This window comes from Pristiophorus japonicus, chromosome X, assembly GCF_044704955.1.
Source record: "Pristiophorus japonicus isolate sPriJap1 chromosome X, sPriJap1.hap1, whole genome shotgun sequence".
In the NCBI taxonomy this organism is placed as follows: Eukaryota; Metazoa; Chordata; class Chondrichthyes; family Pristiophoridae; genus Pristiophorus; species Pristiophorus japonicus.
The window spans coordinates 24,715,628-24,739,489 of NC_092010.1; the positions used below are offsets into that span (position 1 = coordinate 24,715,628).

At 50.4% G+C, this 23,862-nt stretch overlaps 1 protein-coding gene across 5 annotated transcripts in view; it reads left to right on the forward strand.

Moving 5' to 3' along the window:
• LOC139240929 (integrin alpha-7-like) overlaps positions 1-23,862 on the forward strand; it is a 264,675-nt gene that overhangs the window by 181,971 nt on the left and 58,842 nt on the right. For all 5 annotated transcript variants that reach the window (XM_070869466.1, XM_070869470.1, XM_070869468.1 and 2 more), the window contains 4 exons: positions 3,271-3,478; positions 5,368-5,561; positions 19,296-19,384; positions 20,974-21,101. In XM_070869466.1, the coding sequence (XP_070725567.1) occupies positions 3,271-3,478; positions 5,368-5,561; positions 19,296-19,384; positions 20,974-21,101 (619 nt within the window). The remainder of the gene's footprint in view (positions 1-3,270; positions 3,479-5,367; positions 5,562-19,295; positions 19,385-20,973; positions 21,102-23,862) is intronic.

The following is a 23,862-nucleotide window of genomic DNA, read 5'->3' on the forward strand; positions in this document are numbered from 1 at the left end:
CTCTTTTTCTCCATAGTTGAAGAGTCTCAAATGAAATTGTGCGAACGCACAGCTTTGAAACGTGTGAATTTGGAGAATGTCATTTGTTAAATGCAGAGACAGCTTGAATCTGACACTATCTGTGCTGCACCAGATCTGAGCGGTTGACGCTGGTGTTGAGTATCTAAAATGGAAAAGACGTACTTTCCCAGCACAAAACATCCATCACCTTGAGGCACACACACACAAAAAATCGAAAGAACTGTCACAGACTTGATGGGCCGAATGGCCTCCTTCTGTGCTGTATATTCTATGATTCTTTGATTGATTATGGTGGTGTGCATTATTAGACCATTTACCGTGCCTGATTTTTATGTTAGTTATAGTGTGCAGATGTTACTCTGGTTCTTACGCATACACCTTCTGGACAAGTCCCAAGTGGTGAAAACATGCTGTACATGCATGTCTTTAAGAACCCCCTACTGTTGTTACTGGATCTTGTTGTATGTACTTAGGTTTCTTGTACATACTTATGTTGCTGTGTAGGACTAAAAGCTGGGAGATCTTCTCATACGCAAATCCCAGGTTCCAGGCCACAATCTCGCCACAGACATGGGCCTCGCTCCAGTTCACTGCTGTCAGCTCTTGCTCTGCTCCCCGCCCACAGCGCTGTGGTTGTAAAATCTCCCAGTTCCTGACTTTAGTCCAGGCCCCTCCTACTGGACTAAAATCAGACACAGCCCAGTGGGGTAGGTACAGAGAGAGGGGATTTACGAGCCGAAATTGCCCCTCGTCCCGCTTGGGGGCGCTAACCTTCCGGGGGCGGGACTTTTAGCGCCTGGCCTAGAAGTCCCGCCCCCGACACGGAATTGGGCCATGCGCCTTGAAAAGAGGAGGAGCACCGTCTCCGGCGATCCGGCTCGTTGGAGGGTGGCTGCCGGGGTGGCAGCGCCACGATGCGTCCAGCGCCGCACTGAGGAGGCAGGCGCTACGCAGATACCACCAGGGGGGGCCCTTGACCGGGCCAGCGGCCCAGCAACCAAAAGGAAGTGCCGCGTTGCGTGATGGCGGCCCGGTCGATGCGAGAGCCACCATTGTCGGGCCGACACACGAGTAGGCCGACAAAATAAAGGGGCGCCCCGGCGGTGGGTATCCGCCAGCTTCGCCCCCCCGTGAGGCGCAAAGAGGTCGGCGCCGGGCGCTGAGGGGTCGGCACGCACGGCGATGACATCATCGGCTGTTGCGCGCCGGCCCGGGACGCTAATTGCGGGGCTCGGCGCTACCTGTACATTGCCCCCCAAATCTGTGGGGCAATTTCCCCAGAGGCGCTGACGCCACTCTCCCCTTGGCGAAAAGGCGAAATAGCCCTCGGAGGGTCAAGCAGGGCCATAAAAAGGGGCAATTTCGGCACCTTAAAATCAGACACAGGCCAGCAGGGTAGATACAGAGAGAGGGGATTTAAAATTAGACATGGTAAAGCATGGTAGATACAGGGAGAGGGGATTTAAAATTAGACATGGTAAAGCAGGGTAGATACAGAGAGAGGGGATTTAAAATTAGACATGGTAAAGCATGGTAGATACAGGGAGAGGGGATTTAAAATTAGACATGGTAAAGCATGGTAGATACAGGGAGAGGGGATTTAAAATTAGACATGGTAAAGCAGGGTAGATACAGAGAGAGGGGATTTAAAATCAGACACAGGCCAGCAGGGTAGATACAGAGAGAGGGGATTTAAAATTAGACATGGTAAAGCATGGTAGATACAGGGAGAGGGGATTTAAAATTAGACATGGTAAAGCAGGGTAGATACAGAGAGAGGGGATTTAAAATTAGACATGGTAAAGCAGGGTTGATACTGAGAGAGGGGATTTAAAATTAGACATGGTAAAGCAGGGTAGATACAGAGAGAGGGGATTTAAAATTAGACATGGTAAAGCAGGGTTGATACTGAGAGAGGGGATTTAAAATTAGACATGGTAAAGCAGGGTTGATACAGAGAGAGGGGATTTAAAATCAGACACAGTCCAGTAGGGTAGGGGGATTGGCTCACTACTACACAAGGACTAACGACACAGACCTTATCCACTAAGCCTTCTATTTTGTTTTACATTTTGTGAAGTGCTTTTGGCTAATAATGCACACCTCCTTGCTCATAAAAAGAATTGGGTCAAACACATTATCCAACTCAAGGACAGATTACCACTCTACTGTAAACTGCAGCACTGTAAGTGAGCAGGGGAAAGAGCTGGGGCGTGGGACTAGTTGGATCGCTCTTTCACAGAGCTGGCACAGGCATGATGGGCCGAATGGCCTCCTTCTGTGCTGTACGATTCTATGATTGATGAGAGCCTGATGAGGACAGGGTGAAACTCTTGCACAGTAACATGGGATCTGATCATCCCTCCTATGCACCGCATGAATGAGAAGAAAATGAGGCCATTTAAACACTTGTTGTTGACCACATTGAGTTTGCGCGGTTGGTCTCCTTGTCCCGACAGCGCCTCATTGTGATCAAGGGTGGGGTGCTGACCATGTACCACACTGCAGCCTGTGGATGACTGAATTCCATACCTTTGAATACAGGGCTACTGTTAAAAGCGCATTGGTAAACATACAGGACATGTTAGAATGTTTTAATGCAGTGGCAGACACAACAATGTAATTTGGGCTTGGTGTCGGACGTCCAATTGTGTTTGAGTGTTACTTTTTAAATCAGAATTTGTTTAAAACAAATTTATTTAAAGAGATCTGAAACCTGGATTGTAGACACTGGTGTTCCGGCAGATCTAAGTCCCCACACAGCACACGCTATCCCCCAGCAGTGACGCACAGTCACTATTACAGATTTTGTTTTGGGGGCGGAAGGGTTGAAAGGCGAAGCCTGTTCTGGTTGCCGTAGGAACCAAGTCGACCGAAAATGACCAATACAGGAATTCAAGAACAACCTCCTTTACGGCAAAGATTGGGGTACAACAGCCATGACCTGCTTTAAACTCAATGTTTTAGCCCAATGTCCTTTTGTACTCTGATATCTGTGGTACTAACCTCAATGTGCTGGCTCAGGTAACCAATTACATGCCCGATAGGTTCTGCACCATTCAACGCAACTTGATTTACACACACGTCCTGATGGATGCCTAACCAAGGGTTATTAAAACAATGTACTCCCCCTCCCACTCCCACCAATGCATGAGTCCTTATGTTCTCTGTTTCTAAAATTCCTTGCACGCTAACCGTGCCACCAGCTCCATAAACCAGCGTTGTTTTAACCGCCTGTACTCCTTTCAGGATTCTCTGTAGATTCAGGTAAAGGGCTGACTCGGCGGAACGAGCTGAGCGTGGTCTCTGGCGCACCGCGAGCCAACCACACGGGCGCGGTGGTGATCCTGAGGAAAGAAGGCGTCAACAGACTGGCACCAGAATACATCCTGTGGGGGGAGGAGCTGGGATCGTCGTACGGCTACGCTGTTGCCACCGTTGACCTCAACAGCGACGGGTAAGATGAAATCCGTTGAGCATTTTGCCTCCCACTCAATGGTGCCTTAAGCGACGCTTTAGCTGTACACGCCTTCGAGAACTCTGCGCCCCTCCAATTCTGGCCGCTTGTGCATCCTCGATTTTCATCGCCCCACCTTTGACGGCCGTTCCTTCATCTGCCTGGGCCCTTAGCTCTGGAACTCCTTCCCGAAACCTCTCTGCCCCTCTACCTCTCGCTCCTTTAAGATGCTCCTTAAAACCTACCCCTTTGACCAAGCCTTTGGTCACCTGTCCTGACATCTCCTCCTGTGGCTCGGTGTCACATTTGTTTTATTGATGACACTCCTGTGAAGCGCCTCAGGACGTTTGGCTGCATTAAAGGCGCTGTATAAATGCAAGTTGTTTGTTTGTTTAGGACCTTGGCGTTAAATCCAGTATGAAATGAATTGGGAGAGCGCTTATAAACCCTGGGGTGGGAGCTTGAAAGGCGTTGGCAACATATTGTGCTGTGGGCTGTTATCATAAATGGGGTGTGAGATGATTCTACCACAGTCAGATCAAATATATGGGCAGTCTAGGATGACAGAAGGTCAGACATCTCATCCGTCCAGTACGCTGATTCGCCAAGTCTGGCATTTTGAACATCTCCAATGTCTTTAGCCCCGATTTTAACTCCACCCGTTTGGTGGGAACGGCGCTGGCAGGGTTAAAATGGCAGCCAGACACCAGTGTTGCCCATTAGCAGCACTAAAGCAATATCCATCCCACTTGTAGTGTATTTGCTTCATGGGTTCATTGCTTAAGAATTCACAGCTACACATCTGTTGTGAAGAACTAGCTGGTTTATGAGCAAAGGTTTAACAATCAAACTGAACCCTACCAGTTCATCCACCAGGCTCACAACTGCACACCTCATTGTGGGGAACCTGAACTCAATTAACCGGGGTTTTATTGAGTCTTGTGACCATCACATGACTGGCTAAGCCACTCACAGTTCAACAGCTCCACAACTATTTTAAACTAAACTTTAAATCAAGTGTCCCCTTTTTGTAAGGGCACTGGAACCCACAAATTAACTGGGAACTTTGCCAAATTAAATTCAAATTCTGTTCCCGGGGGTGAGCAACAGCTTCACAAACCTGTGAGCATGCTCACTGGTGCATACATTACACCAGTGAGTGCAGTCACATGTGCCTCAGAGTAGCTGGATGTTATGTGCCACGTAAAGAATAGAATTTTTAAAAAGATGATTTAAAAAAATGCCCCCTGTGGCAGCGAATAATCCTTGAAAAGGAACTTCGTGCCGCGCGCATTCAAATGCTGCCTGGGAAAAGGAAACACAGTATAAAGAAAGACTTGAAAAATTGGCGCTGGTTTCATTAGAACAAAGAGGATGGTTTGATAGAGGTGTTTAAAATTGTGAAAGGATGGGACAAAGTCGATAAAAACAGGCTGTGTCCAGTGATTGAGGGTCGAGAATGAGGGGACATAGATAGAAGATTAAATGTAAGAAATTTAGGACCGAGAGCAGGAGAAACTGTGTTACACAGAGGGTTGTGAGGCTGTAGAATGCACGACCCGAGTTAGTGATTGAAACAGAGACCATGTCAACATTTAAGGGTAGGTTAGAGAGGGGGTTGAGGGAAAAGGAAATAACAGGATATGTGAACAGGATGGGATCACGGGATTAGAACTACTGATTGAGTGGAGGATAAGCACCGACATGGACTGGTTCCACGTTGTAATTTTGATGTAATTCTTTAACAATTAACAATAAATCAAGGACTTAATATGATGACGTACGCTTAGCTAGCCTCAGTGACGGTTGCTGCATTTGGATTTTCCATCGATCAGACTTGTACACACCTTTCACCACATGACTACAATTCTGTTGACCTGGTTGTGCAGGTGGATGGACCTTGTGGTTGGTGCGCCTTACTTTTTTGAACGAAAGGAAGAAATTGGTGGTGCCGTCTACGTCTACATTAACCAGGCCGGCAAGTGGAACAGAACGAAGAGTGTCCGGCTGAATGGGACCAAAGACTCCTTGTTTGGACTGGCTGTGGCTAACATTGGGGACATCAATCAAGATGGGTTTGGAGGTAGGCCTTGACCTGGGTTGTCTGTGTGCAAAGTCGTTTGGTATCACTGGGGACACAAGGCCTTGGCATTTTTGTAACAATTTGAAGCAAATTATTTACCGTCTGTAATGTATTTGCTTCATGGGTTCTATGCTTAAGAATTCATAGCAACACATTGCTATTAAGAACTAGTTGGTTTATTAGCAAAGGTTTAACAATCACACGACACATTACCAGTTCATCCACCAGACTCACAACCACCTGCCTCATCGTGGATCCCCCGAACCCAACTGGCTGGGGTTTTATTGAGTCTTGTGAACATCACGTGACTGGCTAAGCCCCTCCCAACTCAACAGCTCAACCAACCTGTGAGCATGCTCACCGGTGCATACATTACACCGTCTAAATTATGAAAATATTTTTTTTTAATTCAGAAAACTAGTTGAATGGCTAAGCCATGAAGCCACCTAGGTTTCAAAATGGCAGAAAGTCCCCAAAAAGTAGCAATTAAGAAACACCACGCCTGTAGAAGAAGGAAGTTATTGAGTTAGGGTTGCCAACCGTCCAGGATTACCCTGGAGTCTCCAGGAATTAAAGGTTAATCTCCTGGATGCTGCTATGAGCAAGCCAAGAGAAAAATCATTGGTGCGTTCAAAAGAAATTGTGTTTTTTCTCTCATTTTCTTTAAACCCTTTCATTTATTAGTTATAAAAATATTGGAGATGGGGAGGAAAACAGGCTGTTTGACTGGGCGGGGCAGTTGGAGCCGGGAGGTCATGTGATGAAACCTCCAGGAATACGTCTAGCCAGAGTTGGCGACCCTACATGGGCAGTGTTGTGTCATAAAGCAGTAAGATATAAGCTCGTGATTCTCCACATACTGAGCTTCCAGTCCTAGCTAGACCACCATAGGGAGCTACCAAAGTACCAGGTGCTTTCCGATAGGTAAATGGATGGAGAGCCACCTTTGGCACCTCTTGCACCATTAATAGTGATATTGCCATAGGCTTAGAAGCAGGTTGCCTATCTGCTGTCTCACCTGCAGGTGGTGTATAGCATGGAGCAATTGTTAGACTCGGAAACAAATATAAACAAATTGGCCCTCAAATTCCTGGGCCTGGGAAACCAGAACCAAAGACTTAAGTCGAGGGGCAGAAATATGGGGCAGGGTCCAGTTCCACTGAGTGTCTGCCCCCTTCTGCCAACGTTCGAAGATTCTGACGGGAAGGGGCGAGTGCTGCTTGCTCCTGCCCCCTCCCAAAGTGACATCATTGATAGAGGCAGGGCTGGTGGGATGACATTCCCGCCAGAAATGCCCATCAGTTCCGCCTTTACTGCGGACAACTTAAAGTATTCCGAGTGAAGCGGGCATACTTACTATACCAATATGGGGTGGGTGGGCGGGGTTTAATGCCGGTTTCTCCGTGCCAATCAATGTCAGAGCTGTCGATTGCTATTTGCAAAGTGGCAACAGTGCCATGGAGGTGCTTTTGAATGGAAACATTTTTATCTTTGGGCTACAGTGCCCATACCCCTCGTGTAGCATGTTTAATAGTTGAGTATATTCAAGACTGGGATCGATAGATTTTTGGACACTATGGGATATGGGGATCGGGCGGGAAAGTGGAGTGGAGGGCAAAGATCAGCCATGATCTTATTGAATGGCGAAGCAGGCTCGAGGGGCCTCCTCCTGCTCCTATTTCTTATGTTCTTGTGTCAAGGCTCTTTGATTTTCTTGCCCCTCTGCTGGGCAAATGCCCGAGGAATGCTGTTAATGGTGATGATGCCCCCTCCGCGCCCCCTCCCCCCACCACAGGTTTTGGGACAAGGCCTACCCTGAACCAATCTGGCATCCAGAGGTTCTGCTCCACCACACTTCCAACAGAGCGCAGCCTGAGTAAATCTGCCCACTTTTGTGTCTAAGTAAAATTTACTTTTGACATTTCATAACCCTGAATATATACAGCTGACGTTCTGTTGCTAAACTGATGGTTCTTCCCCTTTTTCAAATGGACTGCGTTCCTGACTGGGAGAATTAAAGACTCTTACAGCTCAGAAGGAGGCCATTTGGCCCATCATGCCTGTGCCAGCTCTTTGATTGAGCTATCCAACTAGTCCCACTGCCCCCCAACCCCGCCCCCGCTCTTTCCCCATAGCGCTGAAATGTTCTCCCAGTTTGAAAGTTATGACTGGCACAGCACTCCAGATTATTAAGCATCGTTCCAGATCATTGGAGTTGCACTGTTTTTCTATAGTCAGTAATTTTGCAACTTAAAAAAAAAATCTACAGATAAAATAAATGATTCCGCTTATCGTGCTGCATTTTCCATATCTAGCAGTGTTTCAAAAGTGTCCATATGACTCGTGACTTAGGGAGTAAGGGCGCCATCTGGTGTAATACTGAACTATACGGAGCAGAATGTCCCGGGTTTGATTGCTGCTCAGTGCTGAGTTAAGTGATCTCTGCCAAGGCAGCAGTTGAATTGCTACGATCAGCCTTCATGCCTCTTGGCTTGGGGGGAGGGAAAGAAAATCAACCGAGTTCCCAACCCTGATCGCTACCCAGTGACCACCGCTGGAAATGAGCAAAGGAGCAGGTTAAACTGTGCTAACTTCCATAGCTGAATAGCCTGTTGGTACTTACTCTCCAGGCTCACAAGTGTACAGTAGGCACTTGAGCAAGGTACTCGAGGGCTGTTGACGTCTTACCCCAGCATGCTTAAGAGGCCTTGATAGATCTGGGGGCGTGCTCCCCTAGCTCCCGAGGACTGATGTTGCCTGACCTTCTGGCCAGCAATGACTGCCTCCTCACCTTGCACCTCCAACTCCTCCAGTGCATCACCCTGTGTGCTCCCCTTTATGTTCACTAATTACTCACCCTCGCCTGTCCATAGGTGGGTGCCCCTGGGCTGATGCTTGGTAGGGACAGAATGAATGGCCATAGCGACATACAAACAATGACGGACAGGTAAAGATACTCTGGTCCATCCAGCCTGCCCCACACAACTGCAAGGCCTTGTGCATCACAACATATACACAACATATACTGAGAGGGGATCTCATTGAAACGTATAAAATTCTGACGGGGTTGGACAGACTGGATGCGGGAGGATGTTTTGCTTGGCTGGGAAGGCTAGAACAAGAGGTCACAGTCTCAGGATACGGGATAGGAAATTTAGGACTGAGATGAGGAGAAATTTCTTCAATCAGAGGGCGGTGAACCTGTGGAATTCTCTACCACAGAAGGCTGTGGAGGCCAAGTCACGGAATATATTTAAGAGGGAGATAGATAGATTTCTAGAAACAAAAGGCGTCAAGGGGTAACATAGAAGCACAGAAAATAGGTGCAGGAATAGGCCATTCGGCCCTTCGAGCCTGCACCATCATTCAATAAGATCATGGCTGATCATTCCTTCAGTACCCCTTTCCTGCTTTCTCTTCATACCCCTTGATCCCTTTAGCCGTAAGGGCCATATCTAACTCCCTCTTGAATATATCCAATGAACTGGCATCAACAACTCTCTGCGGCAGGGAATTCCACAGGTTAACAACTCTCTGAGTGAAGAAGTTTCTCCTCATCTCAGTCCTAAATGGCCTACTCCTTATCCTAAGAATATGTCCCCTGATTCTGGACTTCCCCAACATCAGGAACATTCTTCCCGCATCTAACCTGTCCAGTCCCATCAGAATTTTATATGTTTCTATGAGATCCCCTCTCATCCTTCTAAACTCCAGTGTATAAAGGCCCAGTTGATCCAGTCTCTCCTCATATGTCAGTCCAGCCGTCTCTGGAATCAGTCTGGTGAACCTTCGCTGCACTCCCTCAAGAGCAAGAACGTCCTTCCTCAGATTAAGAAACCAAAACTGAACACAATATTCCAGGTGAGGCCTCACCAAGGCCCTGTACAACTGCAGTAAGACTTCCCTGCTCCTATACTCAAATCCCCTAGCTATGAAGGCCAACATACCATTTGCCGCCTTCACCGCCTGCTGTACCTGCATGCCAACTTTCAAGGACTGATGAATCATGACACCCAGGTCTCGCTGCACCTCCCCCTTTCCTAATCTGCCGCCATTCAGATAATATTCTGCCTTCGTGTTTTTGCCCCCAAAGTGGATAACCTCACATTTATCCACATTGTACTGCATCTGCCATGCATTTGCCCACTCACCTAACCTGTCCAAGTCACCCTGCAGCCTCTTAGCGTCCTCCTCACAGCTTACACCGCCAACCAGTTTCGTGTCATCTGCAAACTTGGAGATATTACACTCAATTCCATCATCTAAATCATGAATATATATTGTAAAGAGCTGGGGTCCCAGCACTGAGCCCTGCAGCACCCCACTAGTCACTGCCTGCCATTCTGAAAAGGACCCATTTATCCTGACTCTCTGCTTCCTGTCTGCCAACCAGTTCTCTATCCACATCAGTACATTACCCCCAATACCATGTGCTTTGATTTTGCACACCAATCTCTTGTGTGGGACCTTGTCAAAAGCCTTTTGAAAGTCCAAATACATCACATCCACTGGTTCTCCCTTGTCCACTCTACTAGTTACACCCTCAAAAAATTCCAGAAGATTTGTCAAGCATGATTTCCCTTTCATAAATCCATGCTGACTTGGACCAATCCTATCACTGCTTTCCAAATGCGCTGCTATTTCATCCTTAATGATTGATTCCAACATTTTCCCCACTACTGATGTCAGGCTAACCAGTCTATAATTACCCGCTTTCTCTCTTCCTCCTTTTTAAAAAAGTGGTGTTACATTAGCAACCCTCCAGTCCATAGGAACTGATCCAGAGTCGATAGACTGCTGGAAAATTATCACCAATGTATCCACTATTTCTAGGGCCACTTCCTTCAGTACTTTGGGATGTAGACTATCAGGTCCTGGGGATTTATCGGCCTTCAATCCTGTCAATTTCCCCAACACAATTTCCCGCCTAATAAGGATTTCCTTCAGTTCCTCCTTCTTACTAGACCCTCGGTCCCCGGAAGGTTATTTGTGTCTTCCTTTGTGAAGACAGAACCAAAGTACTTGTTCAATTGGTCTGCCATTTCTTTGTTCCCCATTATAAATTCACCCGAATCCGACTGCAAGGGACCTAAGTTTGTCTTCACTAATCTTTTTCTCTTCACATATTTATCGAAGCTTTTGCAGTCAGTTTTTATGTTTCTGGCAAGCTTCCTCTCGCACTCTATTTTCCCCCTCTTAATTAAACCCTTTGTCCTCCTCTGCTGAATTCTAAATTTCTCCCAGTCCTCTGGTTTGCTGCTTTTTCTGACTAATTTGTATGCCTCTTCCTTGGATTTAATACTATCCTTAATTTCCTTTGTTAGCCACGGTTGAGCCACCTTCCCCGTTTTATTTTTACGCCAGACAGGGATATACAATTGTTGAAGTTCGTCCATATGATCTTTAAAGGTTTGCCATTGTCTATCCACCGTCAATCCTTTAAGTATCATTTGCCAGTCTATTCTAGCTAATTCGTGCCTCATACCATCAAAGTTACCTTTCCTTAAGTTCAAGACCCTAGTTTCTGAATTAACTTTGTCACTCTCCATCTTAATAAAGAATTCTACCATATTATGGTCACTCTTCTCGAAGGGGCCTCGCACAACAAAATTGCTAATTAGTCCCTTCTCATTACACATCACCCAGTCTGGGATGGCCAGCTCTCTGGTTGGTTCCTCGACATATTGGTCGAGAAAACCATCCCTAATACACTCCAGGAAATCCTCCTCCACCGCATTGCTACCAGTTAGGTTAGCCCAATCAATATGTAGATTAAAGTCGCCCATGATTACTGCTGTACCTCTATTGCACACATCCCTTATTTCTTGTTTGATGCTGTCCCCAACCTCACTACTACTATTTGGTGGCCTGTACACAACTCCCACTAGCGTTTTCTGCCCTTTGGTATTCAGTAGCTCCACCCATACTGATTCCACATCATCCAAGCTAATGTCCTTTCTTACAATTGCATTAATTTCCTCTTGAACCAGCAACGCCACCCCACCTCCTTTTCCTTTCTGTCTATCCTTCCTAAATGTTGAATAACCTTGGATGTTGCGTTCCCAGCCTTGGTCACCCTGGAGCCATGTCTCCGTGATGCCAATCACATCGTATCCGTTAACTGTTATCTGCGCAGTTAATTCGTCCACCTTATTCCGAATACTCCTCGCATTGAGGCACAGAGCCTTCAGGCTTTCCTTTTTAACCCTTTAGAATTTTGCTGTAAAGTGGCCCTTTTTGTTTTTTGCCTTGGGTTTCTCTGCCCTCCACTTTTACTATTCTCCCTTCTATCTTTTGCTTCTGTCTCCATTTTGTTTCCCTCTGTCTCCCTGCATAGGTTCCCATCCCCCTGCCATATTAGTTTAACTCCTCCCCAACAACACTAGCAAACACTCCCCCGAGGACATTGGTTCTGGTCCTGCCTAGGTGCAGACCGTCCGGTTTGTACTGGTCCCACCTCCCCCAGAACCGGTTCCAATGCCCCAGGAATTTGAATCCCTCCCTTCTGCACCACTGCTCAAGCCACGTATTCATCTGAGCTATCCTGCGATTCCTACTCTGACTAGCACGTGGCACTGGTAGCAATCCTGAGATTACTACTTTTGAGGTCCTACTTTTTAATTTAACTCCTAGCTCCCGAAATTCGTCTCGTAGGACCTCATCCCATTTTTTACCGATATCGTTGGTACCTATATGTACCACAACAACTGGCTGTTCACCCTCCCCTTTTAGAATGTCCTGCACCTGCTCCAAGACATCCTTGACCCTTGCACCAGGGAGGCAACATACCACCCTGGAGTCTCGGTTGCGGCTGCAGAAACGCCTATCTATTCCCCTTACAATTGCATCCCCTATCACTATCGCTCTCCCGCTCTTTTTCCTGCCCTCCTGTGCAGCAGAGCCACCCACGTTACCATGAACTTGGCTGCTGCTGCTCTCCCCTGATGAGTCATCCCCCCCAACAGTACCCAAAGCGGTGTTTTGCAGGGGGATGGGCCGCAGGGGACCCCTGCACTACCTTCCTTGCACTGCTCTTCCTGTTGGTCTTCCATTCCCTATCTGGCTGTGTACCCTTTTCCTGCGGTAAGACCAACTCGCTAAACGTGCTATTCACGTCATTGTCAGCATCGTGGATACTCCAGAGTGAATCCACCCGCAGCTCCAGTGCTGCAATGCGCTCTGTTAGGATCTGCAGGCGGATACACTTCCCGCACACGTAGTCGTCAGGGACACCGTAAGCGTCCCTGAGTTCCCACATAGTACAGGAGGAGCATAACACGTGTCCAAGCTCTCCTGCCATGACTTAACCCTTAGATACACTTAATTTGGCAACAGTGCTAAAGGTTACTTACTGATAAAAGAAAAAGAAAAACTACTTACCAATCACCAGCCAATCACTTACCCCCTTGGCTGTGACGTCACCTTTCGATTTCTTTCGATTTCTTTTTTGCCTTCTCTCCCCGCTGCAGCTGCACCAGCTGGCCTTTATCGGCCTCTCCGAACTGCCGCCCGAAATCCCGCCTCTCAGACTCCCCGAGCTCCTGGTCTCGCTGGCCTTTATCGGCCTCTCCGAACTGCCGCCCGAAATCCCGCCTCTCAGACTCCCCTAGCTCCTGGTCTCGCTGGCCTTTATCGGCCTCTCCGATCTGCCGCCCGAACTCCCGCCTCTCCGACTCCCCTAGCTCCTGGTCTCGCTGGCCTTTATCGGCCTCTCCGATCTGCCGCCCGAGCTCCCGCCTCTCCGACTCCCCTAGCTCCTGGTCTCGCTGGCCTTTATAGGCCTCTCCGATCTGCCGCCCGAACTCCCGCCTCTCCGACTCCCTTAGCTCCTGGTCTCGCTGGCCTTTATCGGCCTCTCCGATCTGCCGCCCGAACTCCCGCCTCTCCGACTCCCCTAACTCCTGGTCTCGCTGGCCTTTATCGGCTTCTCCGATCTGCCGCCCGAACTCCCGCCTCTCCGACTCCCCTAGCTCCTGGTCTCGCTGGCCTTTATCGGCCTCTCCGATCTGCCGCCCGAGCTCCCGCCTCTCCGACTCCCCTAACTCCTGGTCTCGCTGGCCTTTATCGGCTTCTCCGATCTGCCGCCCGAACTCCCGCCTCTCCGACTCCCTTAGCTCCTGGTCTCCCTGGCCTTTATCGGCCTCTCCGATCTGCCCCCCGAATTCCCGCCTCTCCGACTCCCCTAGCTCCTGGTCTCGCTGGCCTTTATCGGCCTCTCCGATCTGCCGCCCGAACTCCCGCCTCTCAGACTCCCCTAGCTCCTGGTCTCACTGGCCTTTATAGGCCTCTCCGATCTGCCGCCCGAACTCCCGCCTCTCCGACTCCCCTAGCTCCTGGTCTCGCTGGCCTTTATCGGCCTCTCCGATCTGCCGCCCGAACTCCCGCCTCTCAGACTCCCCTAGCTCCTGGTCTCGCTGGCCTTTATCGGCCTCTCCGATCTGCCGCCCGAGCTCCCGCCTCTCAGACTCCCCTAGCTCCTGGTCTCGCTGGCCTTTATCGGCCTCTCCGATCTGCCGCCCGAACTCCCGCCTCTCCGACTCCCCTAGCTCCTGGTCTCGCTGGCCTTTATCGGCCTCTCCGATCTGCCCCCCGAACTCCCGCCTCTCAGACTCCCTTAGCTCCTGGTCTCGCTGGCCTTTATCGGCCTCTCCGATCTGCCGCCCGAACTCCCGCCTCTCCGACTCCCCTAGCTCCTGGTCTCGCTGGCCTTTATCGGCCTCTCCGATCTGCCCCCCGAACTCCCGCCTCTCAGACTCCCCGAGCTCCTGGTCTCCCTGGCCTTTATCGGCCTCTCCGATCTGCCCCCCGAACTCCCGCCTCTCCGACTCCCCTAGCTCCTGGTCTCGCTGGCCTTTATCGGCCTCTCCGATCTGCCCCCCGAACTCCCGCCTCTCCGACTCCCCTAGCTCCTGGTCTCGCTGGCTTTTATCGGCCTCTCCGATCTGCCCCCCGAACTCCCGCCTCTCCGACTCCCCTAGCTCCTGGTCTCCCTGGCCTTTATCGGCCTCTCCGATCTGCCCCCCGAACTCCCGCCTCTCCGACTCCCCTAGCTCCTGGTCTCGCTGGCCTTTATCGGCGTCTCTGATCTGCCCCCCGAACTCCCGCCTCTCCGACTCCCCTAGCTCCTGGTCTCGCTGGCTTTTATCGGCCTCTCCGATCTGCCCCCCGAACTCCCGCCTCTCCGACTCCCCTAGCTCCTGGTCTCCCTGGCCTTTATCGGCCTCTCCGATCTGCCCCCCGAACTCCCGCCTCTCAGACTCCCCGAGCTCCTGGTCTCCCTGGCCTTTATCGGCCTCTCCGATCTGCCCCCCGAACTCCCGCCTCTCCGACTCCCCTAGCTCCTGGTCTCGCTGGCCTTTATCGGCCTCTCCGATCTGCCCCCCGAACTCCCGCCTCTCCGACTCCCCTAGCTCCTGGTCTCGCTGGCCTTTATCGGCCTTTCCGATCTGCCCCCCGAACTCCCGCCTCTCCGACTCCCCTAGCTCCTGGTCTCCCTGGCCTTTATCGGCCTCTCCGATCTGCCGCCCGAACTCCCGCCTCTTCGACTCCCCTAGCTCCTGGTCTCGCTGGCCTTTATCGGCCTCTCCGATCTGCCGCCCGAACTCCCGCCTCTCAGACTCCCCGAGCTCCTGGTCTCCCTGGCCTTTATCGGCCTCTCCGATCTGCCGCCCGAACTCCCGCCTCTCCGACTCCCCGAGCTCCTGGTCTCGCTGGCCTTTATCGGCCTCTCCGATCTGCCCCCCGAACTCCCGCCTCTCCGACTCCCCTAGCTCCTGGTCTCCCTGGCCTTTATCGGCCTCACCGATCTGCCGCCCGAACTCCCGCCTCTCCGACTCCCCTAGCTCCTGGTCTCGCTGGCCTTTATCGGCCTCTCCGATCTGCCCCCCGAACTCCCGCCTCTCCGACTCCCCTAGCTCCTGGTCTCGCTGGCCTTTATCGGCCTCACCGATCTGCCGCCCGAACTCCCGCCTCTCCGACTCCCCTAGCTCCTGGTCTCGCTGGCCTTTATCGGCCTCTCCGATCTGCCCCCCGAACTCCCGCCTCTCCGACTCCCGTAGCTCCTGGTCTCGCTGGCCTTTATCGGCCTCGCGCGATTTGCTGCCCGAACTCCCGCCTCTCCGACTCCCCTAGCTCCTGGTCTCGCTGGCCTTTATCGGCCTCGCGCGATTTGCTGCCCGAACTCCCGCCTCTCCGACTCCCCTAGCTCCTGGTCTCACTGGCCTTTATCGGCCTCGCGCGATTTGCCGCCCGAACTCCCGCCTCTTCGACTCCCCGAGCTCCTGGTCTCCCTGGCCTTTATCGGCCTCTCCGATCTGCCGCAAACTCCCGCCTCTCCGACTCCCCTAGCTCCTGGTCTCGCTGGCCTTTATCGGCCTCTCCGATCTGCCCCCCGAACTCCCGCCTCTCCGACTCCCCTAGCTCCTGGTCTCCCTGGCCTTTATCGGCCTCTCCGATCTGCCGCCCGAACTCCCGCCTCTCCGACTCCCCTAGCTCCTGGTCTCGCTGGCCTTTATCGGCCTCGCTCGATTTGCTGCCCGAACTCCCGCCTCTCCGACTCCCCTAGCTCCTGGTCTCGCTGGCCTTTATCGGCCTCTCCGATCTGCCGCCCGAACTCCCGCCTCTCCGACTCCCTTAGCTCCTGGTCTCGCTGGCCTTTATCGGCCTCTCCGATCTGCCGCCCGAACTCCCGCCTCTCCGACTCCCCTAGCTCCTGGTCTCGCTGGCCTTTATCGGCCTCGCGCGATTTGCTGCCCGAACTCCCGCCTCTCCGACTCCCCTAGCTCCTGGTCTCCCTGGCCTTTATCGGCCTCTCGCCGATCTGCCCCCCGAACTCCCGCCTCTCCGACTCCCCGAGCTCCTGGTCTCGCTGACCTTTATAGGCCTCTCACCGATTTGCCCCCCGAACTCCCGCCTCTCCGACTCACCGAGCTCCTGGTCTCGCTGACCTTTATAGGCCTCTCGCCGATTTGCCGCCCGAACTCCCGCCTCTCCGACTCCCCGAGCTCCTGGTCTCACTGGCCTTTATCGGCCTCTCCGATCTGCCGCCCGAACTCCCGCCTCTCCGACTCCCCGAGCTCCTGGTCTCACTGGCCTTTATAGGCCTCTCGCCGATTTGCCGCCCGAACTCCCGCCTCTCCGACTCCCCGAGCTCACGAGACGGCGGCCTGTTCCAGAGGCCCACTATTCTCTGGGAGGCACTGAGCAGCTGTGACGCAAGGTCTCTGGGTGCTGTGCCTCAATTGGTTGCTTTTGTACACCTAGAGAAAGAAAGAAAGACTCGGATTTATATAGCACCTTTCACAACCAATGAATTACTTTTGGAGTGCATTCACTGTTGTAATGTGGGAAACGCGGCAGCCAATTTGCGCACAGCAAGCTCCCACAGACAGTAATGTGATAATGACCAGATAATCTGTTTTTTGTTATGTTGATTGAGGGATAAATATTGGCCAGGACACCGGGAGACCTCCCCTGCTCTTCCTCGAAATAGTGCCGTGGGATCTTTTACCGTCACCTCAGAGAGGGCAGACGGGGCCTCGGTTTAACGTTTCATCTGAAAGACAGCACCTCCAACAGTCCAGCTCCTGGAGTGGGACTTAAACCCACTACCTTCTGACTCAGAGGCAAGGGTGCTGCCCACTGAGCCACGGCTGACACAGGAATCAGAAACAGAAGAGGTAAGCAGGGGTAGGTGAGCTTCACAGTGACCACAGTGCCTTCAGGACAAGGCATAAGTTTAAGCATTCACAATGTGTTGTGACGACAGATAATATGTGTGCTGCAGGAACTGACATTTCATTGCCAACCTGCGGCTGGCGTTTCCCACCTCCCACTGCTTCCCTTTTTGGCCGTTCAATTGTTCCAGCGCTTCCTCCTGGTCGGGGGTCGAAGGCTGGGGGAGCCCACCAGCTGTTGCAGTTCTCCATCGTTAACTGCGGACCACTTTCTCCTTTCGGAAAAGCAGTAGCGACTGTGAAGGCCCCCTGCTTGCCATCGTGTGCAGTGCAACACAAGTCAGCATTCCTTAATGGGAATGATAAAAGGTGCAGGAAACAAGCAACTGCAGATCATGTGACGCCAACACAAGAGGCTGTGAGTGAAGGAATGCACATATCACCAACCTCAGATCTCCAGTGTTGAAATGATGAATAAACATAGGAACAGGAGTTGGCCATTCAGCCCCTCGAGCCCGTTACCATAGGAACAGGAGGAGGCCATTCAGCCCCTCGAGCCCGTTACCATAGGAACAGGAGGAGACCATTCAGCCCCTTGAGCCTGTTACCATAGGAACAGGAGGAGGCCATTCAGCCCCTCGAGCCTGTTACCATAGGAACAGGAGGAGACCATTCAGCCCCTTGAGCCTGTTACCATAGGAACAGGAGAAGGCCCATTCAGTCCCTCGAGCCTGTTACCATAGGAACAGGAGGAGGCCATTCAGCCCCTCGAGCCCGTTACCATAGGAACAGGAGGAGGCCATTCAGCCCCTCGAGCCTGTTACCATAGGAACAGGAGGAGACCATTCAGCCCCTTGAGCCTGTTACCATAGGAACAGGAGAAGGCCCATTCAGTCCCTCGACCTGTTACCATAGGAACAGGAGGAGGCCATTCAGCCCCTCGAGCCTGTTACCATAGGAACAGGAGGAGGCCCATTCAGTCCCTCGAGCCTGTTACCATAGGAACAGGAGGAGGCCCATTCAGTCCCTCGAGACTGTTCTGCCATTCAATGAGATTACAGCTGATCTGTAACGTAACTCCATTTACTCGCCTTGGCTCCATATCCTGGGCCAATATTTATCCCTCAATCAGCATCACTAAAAAAAAACAGATTATCTGGTCATTATCACATCACTGTTTGTGAGAGCTTGCTGTGTGCAGATTGGCTGCCACGTCTCCGACCATACTACACTTCAAAAGCACTTCATTGGCTGTAAAGTGCTTTGGGACGTCTTGAGGTCGTGAAATGCAAGTCTTTCTTTTATCCCATATTACACCTTGGCTAGCAAAAATCTATCAATCTCAGATTTAAAATTATTAAGTGCGCTGGCATTTACACCATTTTGTGGGAGAGAGTTCCACACTTCCACCACATCTGACGGGACTGGACAGGTTAGATGCGGGAAGAATGTTCCCGATGTTGGGGAAGTCCAGAACCAGGGGACATAGTCTTAGGATAAGGGGTAAGCCATTTAGGACTGAGATGAGGAGAAACTTCTTCACTCAGAGAGTTGTTAACCTCTGGAATTCCCTGCCGCAGAGAGTTGTTGATGCCAGTTCATTGGATATATTCAAGAGGGAGTTAGATATGGCCCTTACGGCTAAGGGGATCAAGGGGTATGGAGAGAAAGCAGGAAAGGGGAACTGAGGGAATGATCAGCCATGATCTTATTGAATGGTGGTGCAGGCTCGAAGGGCAGAATGGCCTACTCCTGCACCTATTTTCTATGTTTCTATGTTTGCGTGAAGAAGTGTTTCCAAACTTCTCTCCTGAACGGCCTGATTTTAAGGGTGTGTCTCCTTGTCCTAGATTACACCGACCAGCAGAAAACGTTTCTGAGCTGCCAAGTTGCAGAGTGAAGCTGCTTGAGAAACCTGGTTATGAACTATCACTTTCAGAAATGCAAAATGTTGCTGATTAATTCTCACAGCCCGAAACATTATAAGTGTTTTACTCAGCATATTATGTACTTGCTTCAGCTCACTGAATTAAAGAACAATTTTCTCTTGTTGTGTAAGACATTGCTGTTGGGGCCCCCTACGATGGACATGGGAAGGTCTACATCTACCATGGAAACAACTTCGGGCTTAATGTGATACCAGCTCAGGTACCTATCGGGAATGTGTGCGGTTAATTAAAAGAATTATAGTCTCTGTTTATGAAGGGTTTTATGAATCACACACAAGGTTTTAGTTACTGTTTCTAACTTGGCTGAGTCAACTGATCTTGCAGGCTTGTGACTTAGATCTTTGGAGACCGGGGCAATTCCATTATCCCAAATGGGATCATTTACTGAATCACTTGAATTTCCACAGGTCCAGGGTGGTGTTCACTGCAGGTCAAAATAGTCGCCATTCACCTCTGGGGCTATTGCTTTGACTTCAGTCCAGATAAAGGGGATGACATTCTGCTTTCTTTGCCCGCTGTAAGGAACCAAACGAAATGGGTTTGTGGTAGTCCGAAACCAGTTTCAATCAAGTACGACGTCATGGCACAAAGCTGTCTGTAACTTGGTACTAAACGTAGACCTGGGCCAGATTTTCCTCTTGGGTGTAAATGGGCTGGGGAGGATTGCACACCTGTCACACAGTCTACCTGACATTTCGGTAGTCGAGTGGGCTGCACAAGGGAGGGCAGTAACCTCTGCCTGCTTCTCCTTTCTATGATCGGCTCAGAAAGTGCCAGAGAGAAAAATCTGTCCCATAGTCCTGCTCACAGAGGCCACAAGGGTGGGTGTATTTTATTTGCTTCATGGGTCCTTTGCTTAAGAATTCATAGCAACACTTTGCTATTAAGAACTAGTTGGTTTATTCGCAAAGGTTTAACAATCACACGACACATTACCAGTTCATCCACCAGGCTCACAACTGCATACCTCATCGGGGATCCCCCGAACCCAACTGGCTGGGGTTTTATTGAGTCTTGTGAACATCACGTGACTGGCTAAGCCACTCCCAACTCAACAGCTCAACCAATCTGTGAGCATACTCGCAGGTCCATACATTACAATGGGAAATGGAAATACTCTACTGGTACAGAGTGCTCTCTGAGGTCGGGGTTGGTGGCTCCTGTGGTGCTTTACCCTGGCCTGTGCTATATTTGACCATGGAGTGCACGGTGCAAAGAGGGAGGAAGTGGTCCCTTCCCCAGTGGAGATCCTTCTCTCTGAGGAGCAGAAAATTCACTTCAAAATGGATAGCGGGGAGGAAGGGGGAATAATAGTACAACAGTGGAACTGTAATGTCTACTGATTGGTGCCTTTGGCATTGGGCTCATGATGCCAGGGGTCCAGTGTTAACACTCGTGAGGAACACTGGGACCGATTGGTCAATAGCTATATTGTGGGGAAGAGGCAATAGGTGTCTCCATTCAATGAAGTGAATGGGGGTAATTTTACTTTGGTAAAAGTGTAAAATGGGCGATATTGGATTCGCTGCCTGTTATACACCTCTCCTGATTATCATTTCTCGCGGGTGGCTGATTCAATATCGAGTGATCAACACTATCAGCCAAAGCCAGGTAAGGCTGGCTCTGGAGTTAGCTGTTTCAGGGACCTTTTATGTGAATTGAGCCAGGATGAGCTGCACTTGCTTGGAAGAAAATGGGAATGTGGGTGAATTGAGGGGTTTCAGAATTCAGTCCTTTCATCGAACAGCAATCCTTTCGTACTGTTGAACTGCGTTTCCGTGCTCTTAGATCATTGAAGGAGAAACTGTCGGAGTGACAAAATTCGGATACTCCATAGCCGGAGGACTAGACATCGATGATAATTTTTACCCAGATATGGTGGTTGGCTCGCTCTCAGACTCTGCAGTTCTGTTCAGGTGAGGCCTCAGGGAGTATTCCTTTACGCACAGGGTCCCCAACAGCTGGAATGGATTGTTGGGAAAAGCAGCGGAGGCCAGGACTCATTTGAGAAACAGCTGGATGCTGTAATAGAGAGGCTGTAGGGTTGGGATTCTGGAAGGAGGCGAGCCAATGGGCTGGAGTGCCACCTTCGTCCAAGCCAATCCGGTGACCAGAGAGTGGAGGGGGGGTATAAATAATTCTTGGGAAATAATGTTTATTGGATTGTTCAAATGAGCAAAGTGTGATTTTATAAGTAACGGGATATAACCCCTGTTGGTCACTTTGTTCTGAGGTGCCTCTCTTTTGCCACTAATGGCCAGAGTGATGATCTGGACTAGTTTTGATCGCCTAGATGGGTCGGAGAGGAATTTCCCAGATTTTTTTTCTCAAATTGGCCTGAGTTTTTTAATCTGTTTTTTTGCCTCTCCCAGGAGATCACATGGTTTGGGGTGGGGTGGACAGTATATGTTGAGATTCACAAGGTGTCCCAATTGCGTGCGACAGGCTGGATGGACCAAATGGCCTTTACCTGTCCCGTCATTGTTCGTACGTTTGTACACCAAATAAATTGATATGAGCTGGTTCAATGCTGGTCTGCTGTGGGCATCAAGTCTGAAGTAGCACAAATTGGGTCAGGATTTGGATATTCAAAAGGACCTGTTGGCCATTTGGATGCATCTTTCGCTTCGGGCTAGTGGGGTATCGGGGGTCGTCTTTAGAACAACAACACGCGGTGCTGCAAATGCACGGGAAACAGACTTGATCCTTCGCTGAGTTCCCGATCTCCAGCCAAAGAAGGAAGGGAAGAAAAAGCAAAGTAGATATCAGGCCATTCTTATGCAGCATCTCGTCATTGGCTTAAGAATGTCTTTGGTGAAAGCTTGGAAGGAGATCAGCCTTGGCTGAAAGTATTGCCCACAAAGACCAGAAAGGAGAAAGAATTGGAGACAAAAGCCCTGATGTTGACAGGGGCGGGTTTTCCAGGCGGCGGGGGTGGGGGGTGTGGGGGGGTAGCCGGTGGAGGGTGGGGGGGGGGGACGACAATCTCCAGCCCCGGTGGGGGATCTGATCCCCGGCCCTGAGGGAGGGTCCGAATCCTAATCGGCGGCAGGAGGAGAAGTGGGGGTTGTTTGGTTGGGGTGGGGTCTGTTGGGGGCGTCCGATCCCAGGGAAGGAGGTAAGCTTGGGGGGCTGGGGGTGGCGGGGGGTGGGGGGGAGCACTCCTGCTCCTCTTAGCTCACAAGCAGTGCTGTAAGGGTACTTGCCTTTTCACTGAAGCTATCCTTGTCTCCCTTCAGCTGCCGGGTTTCCCGAGGCCTGGGAAAGCCGGCCGGCCAAGGTTCAACCTGTGAGGGAAGTTAAATATTATCGTATTTAAATTGCCAACCCGCCTCCTGGGAACGGGTTTAGCTGCCCGCCCCTTGTCCCACCTCCGTTAAACATTTATATATCTCACCCAACGTCAATCCACCCATTTACATAAGAACATAAGAAATAGGAGCAGGAGTAGACCATAAGGCCCCTCGAGCCTGCTCTGCCATTTAATATGATCATGACTGATCTGATCATGGACTCAGGTCCACTTCCCCGTCCGCTCCCCATAACCCCTTCCCTTATCGCTCAAAAATCTGTCTATCTCTGTCTTAAATTTATTCAATGTCCCAGCTTCCACAGCTCTCTGAGGCAGCGAATTCCACAGATTTACAACCCTCTGAGAGAAGAAATTCCTCCTCATCTGTTTTAAATGGGCGGCCCCTTATTCTAAGATCATGCCCCCTAGTTCTAGTCTCCCCTATCAGTGGAAACATCCTCTCTGCATCCACCTTGTCAAGCCCCCTCATAATCTTATACGTTTCGATAAGATCACCTCTCATTCTTCTGAATTCCAATAAGTAGCGACCCAACCTCCTCAACCTTTCCTCATAAGTCAACCCCCTTATCTCCGGAATCAACCTGGTGAACCTTCTCTGAACTGCCTCCAAAGCAAGTATATCCTTTCTTAAATATGGAAACCCAAACTGTATGCAGTATTCCAAGTGTGGCCTCACCAATGCCCTGTATAACTGTAGCAAGACTTCCCTGCTTTTATACTCCATCCCCTTTGCAATAAAGGCCAACATTTCATTGGCCTTCCTGATCATTTGCTGTACCTGCATACTAACCTTTGTGTTTCATGCACCAGGACCCCCAGGTCCTGCTGTACTGCGGCACTTGCAATTTTTCTCCATTTAAATAATAACTTGCTCTTTGATTTTTTTCTGCCAAAGTGCATTTGTGGGAGTTAAAATTCACCCCAAAATAATGAGACCCTTAGAAAAAGCACTGAGGCCTTGGTTATGAGGGGCCATAGATATAGTGGATAGAAAGGGCCTACTTCCCTTAGCAGGGGGGTCAACAACCAGTGGGCATAAATTTAAAGTAAATTTAAAGTAATTGGTAGAAGGTTTAGAGGGTATTTGAGGGGAAATGTCTTCACGCAGAGGGTTGTGGGGGTCTGGAACTCACTGCCTGAAAGGGTGGTAGAGGCAGAAACCCTCACTACATTTAAAAAGTACCTGAATTGTCATAACCTGCAGGGTTACGGACCTCGAGCTGGAAAGTGGGATTAGGCTGGATAGCCTCTTGTTGGTTGGCGCGGGCACGATGGGCCGAAATGGCCTCCTTCCGTGTTGTAAACTTCTATGATGATTTGTCCATTCACGCCATAGTTCTTCAGACACTCTTGCAGCCTAGTAA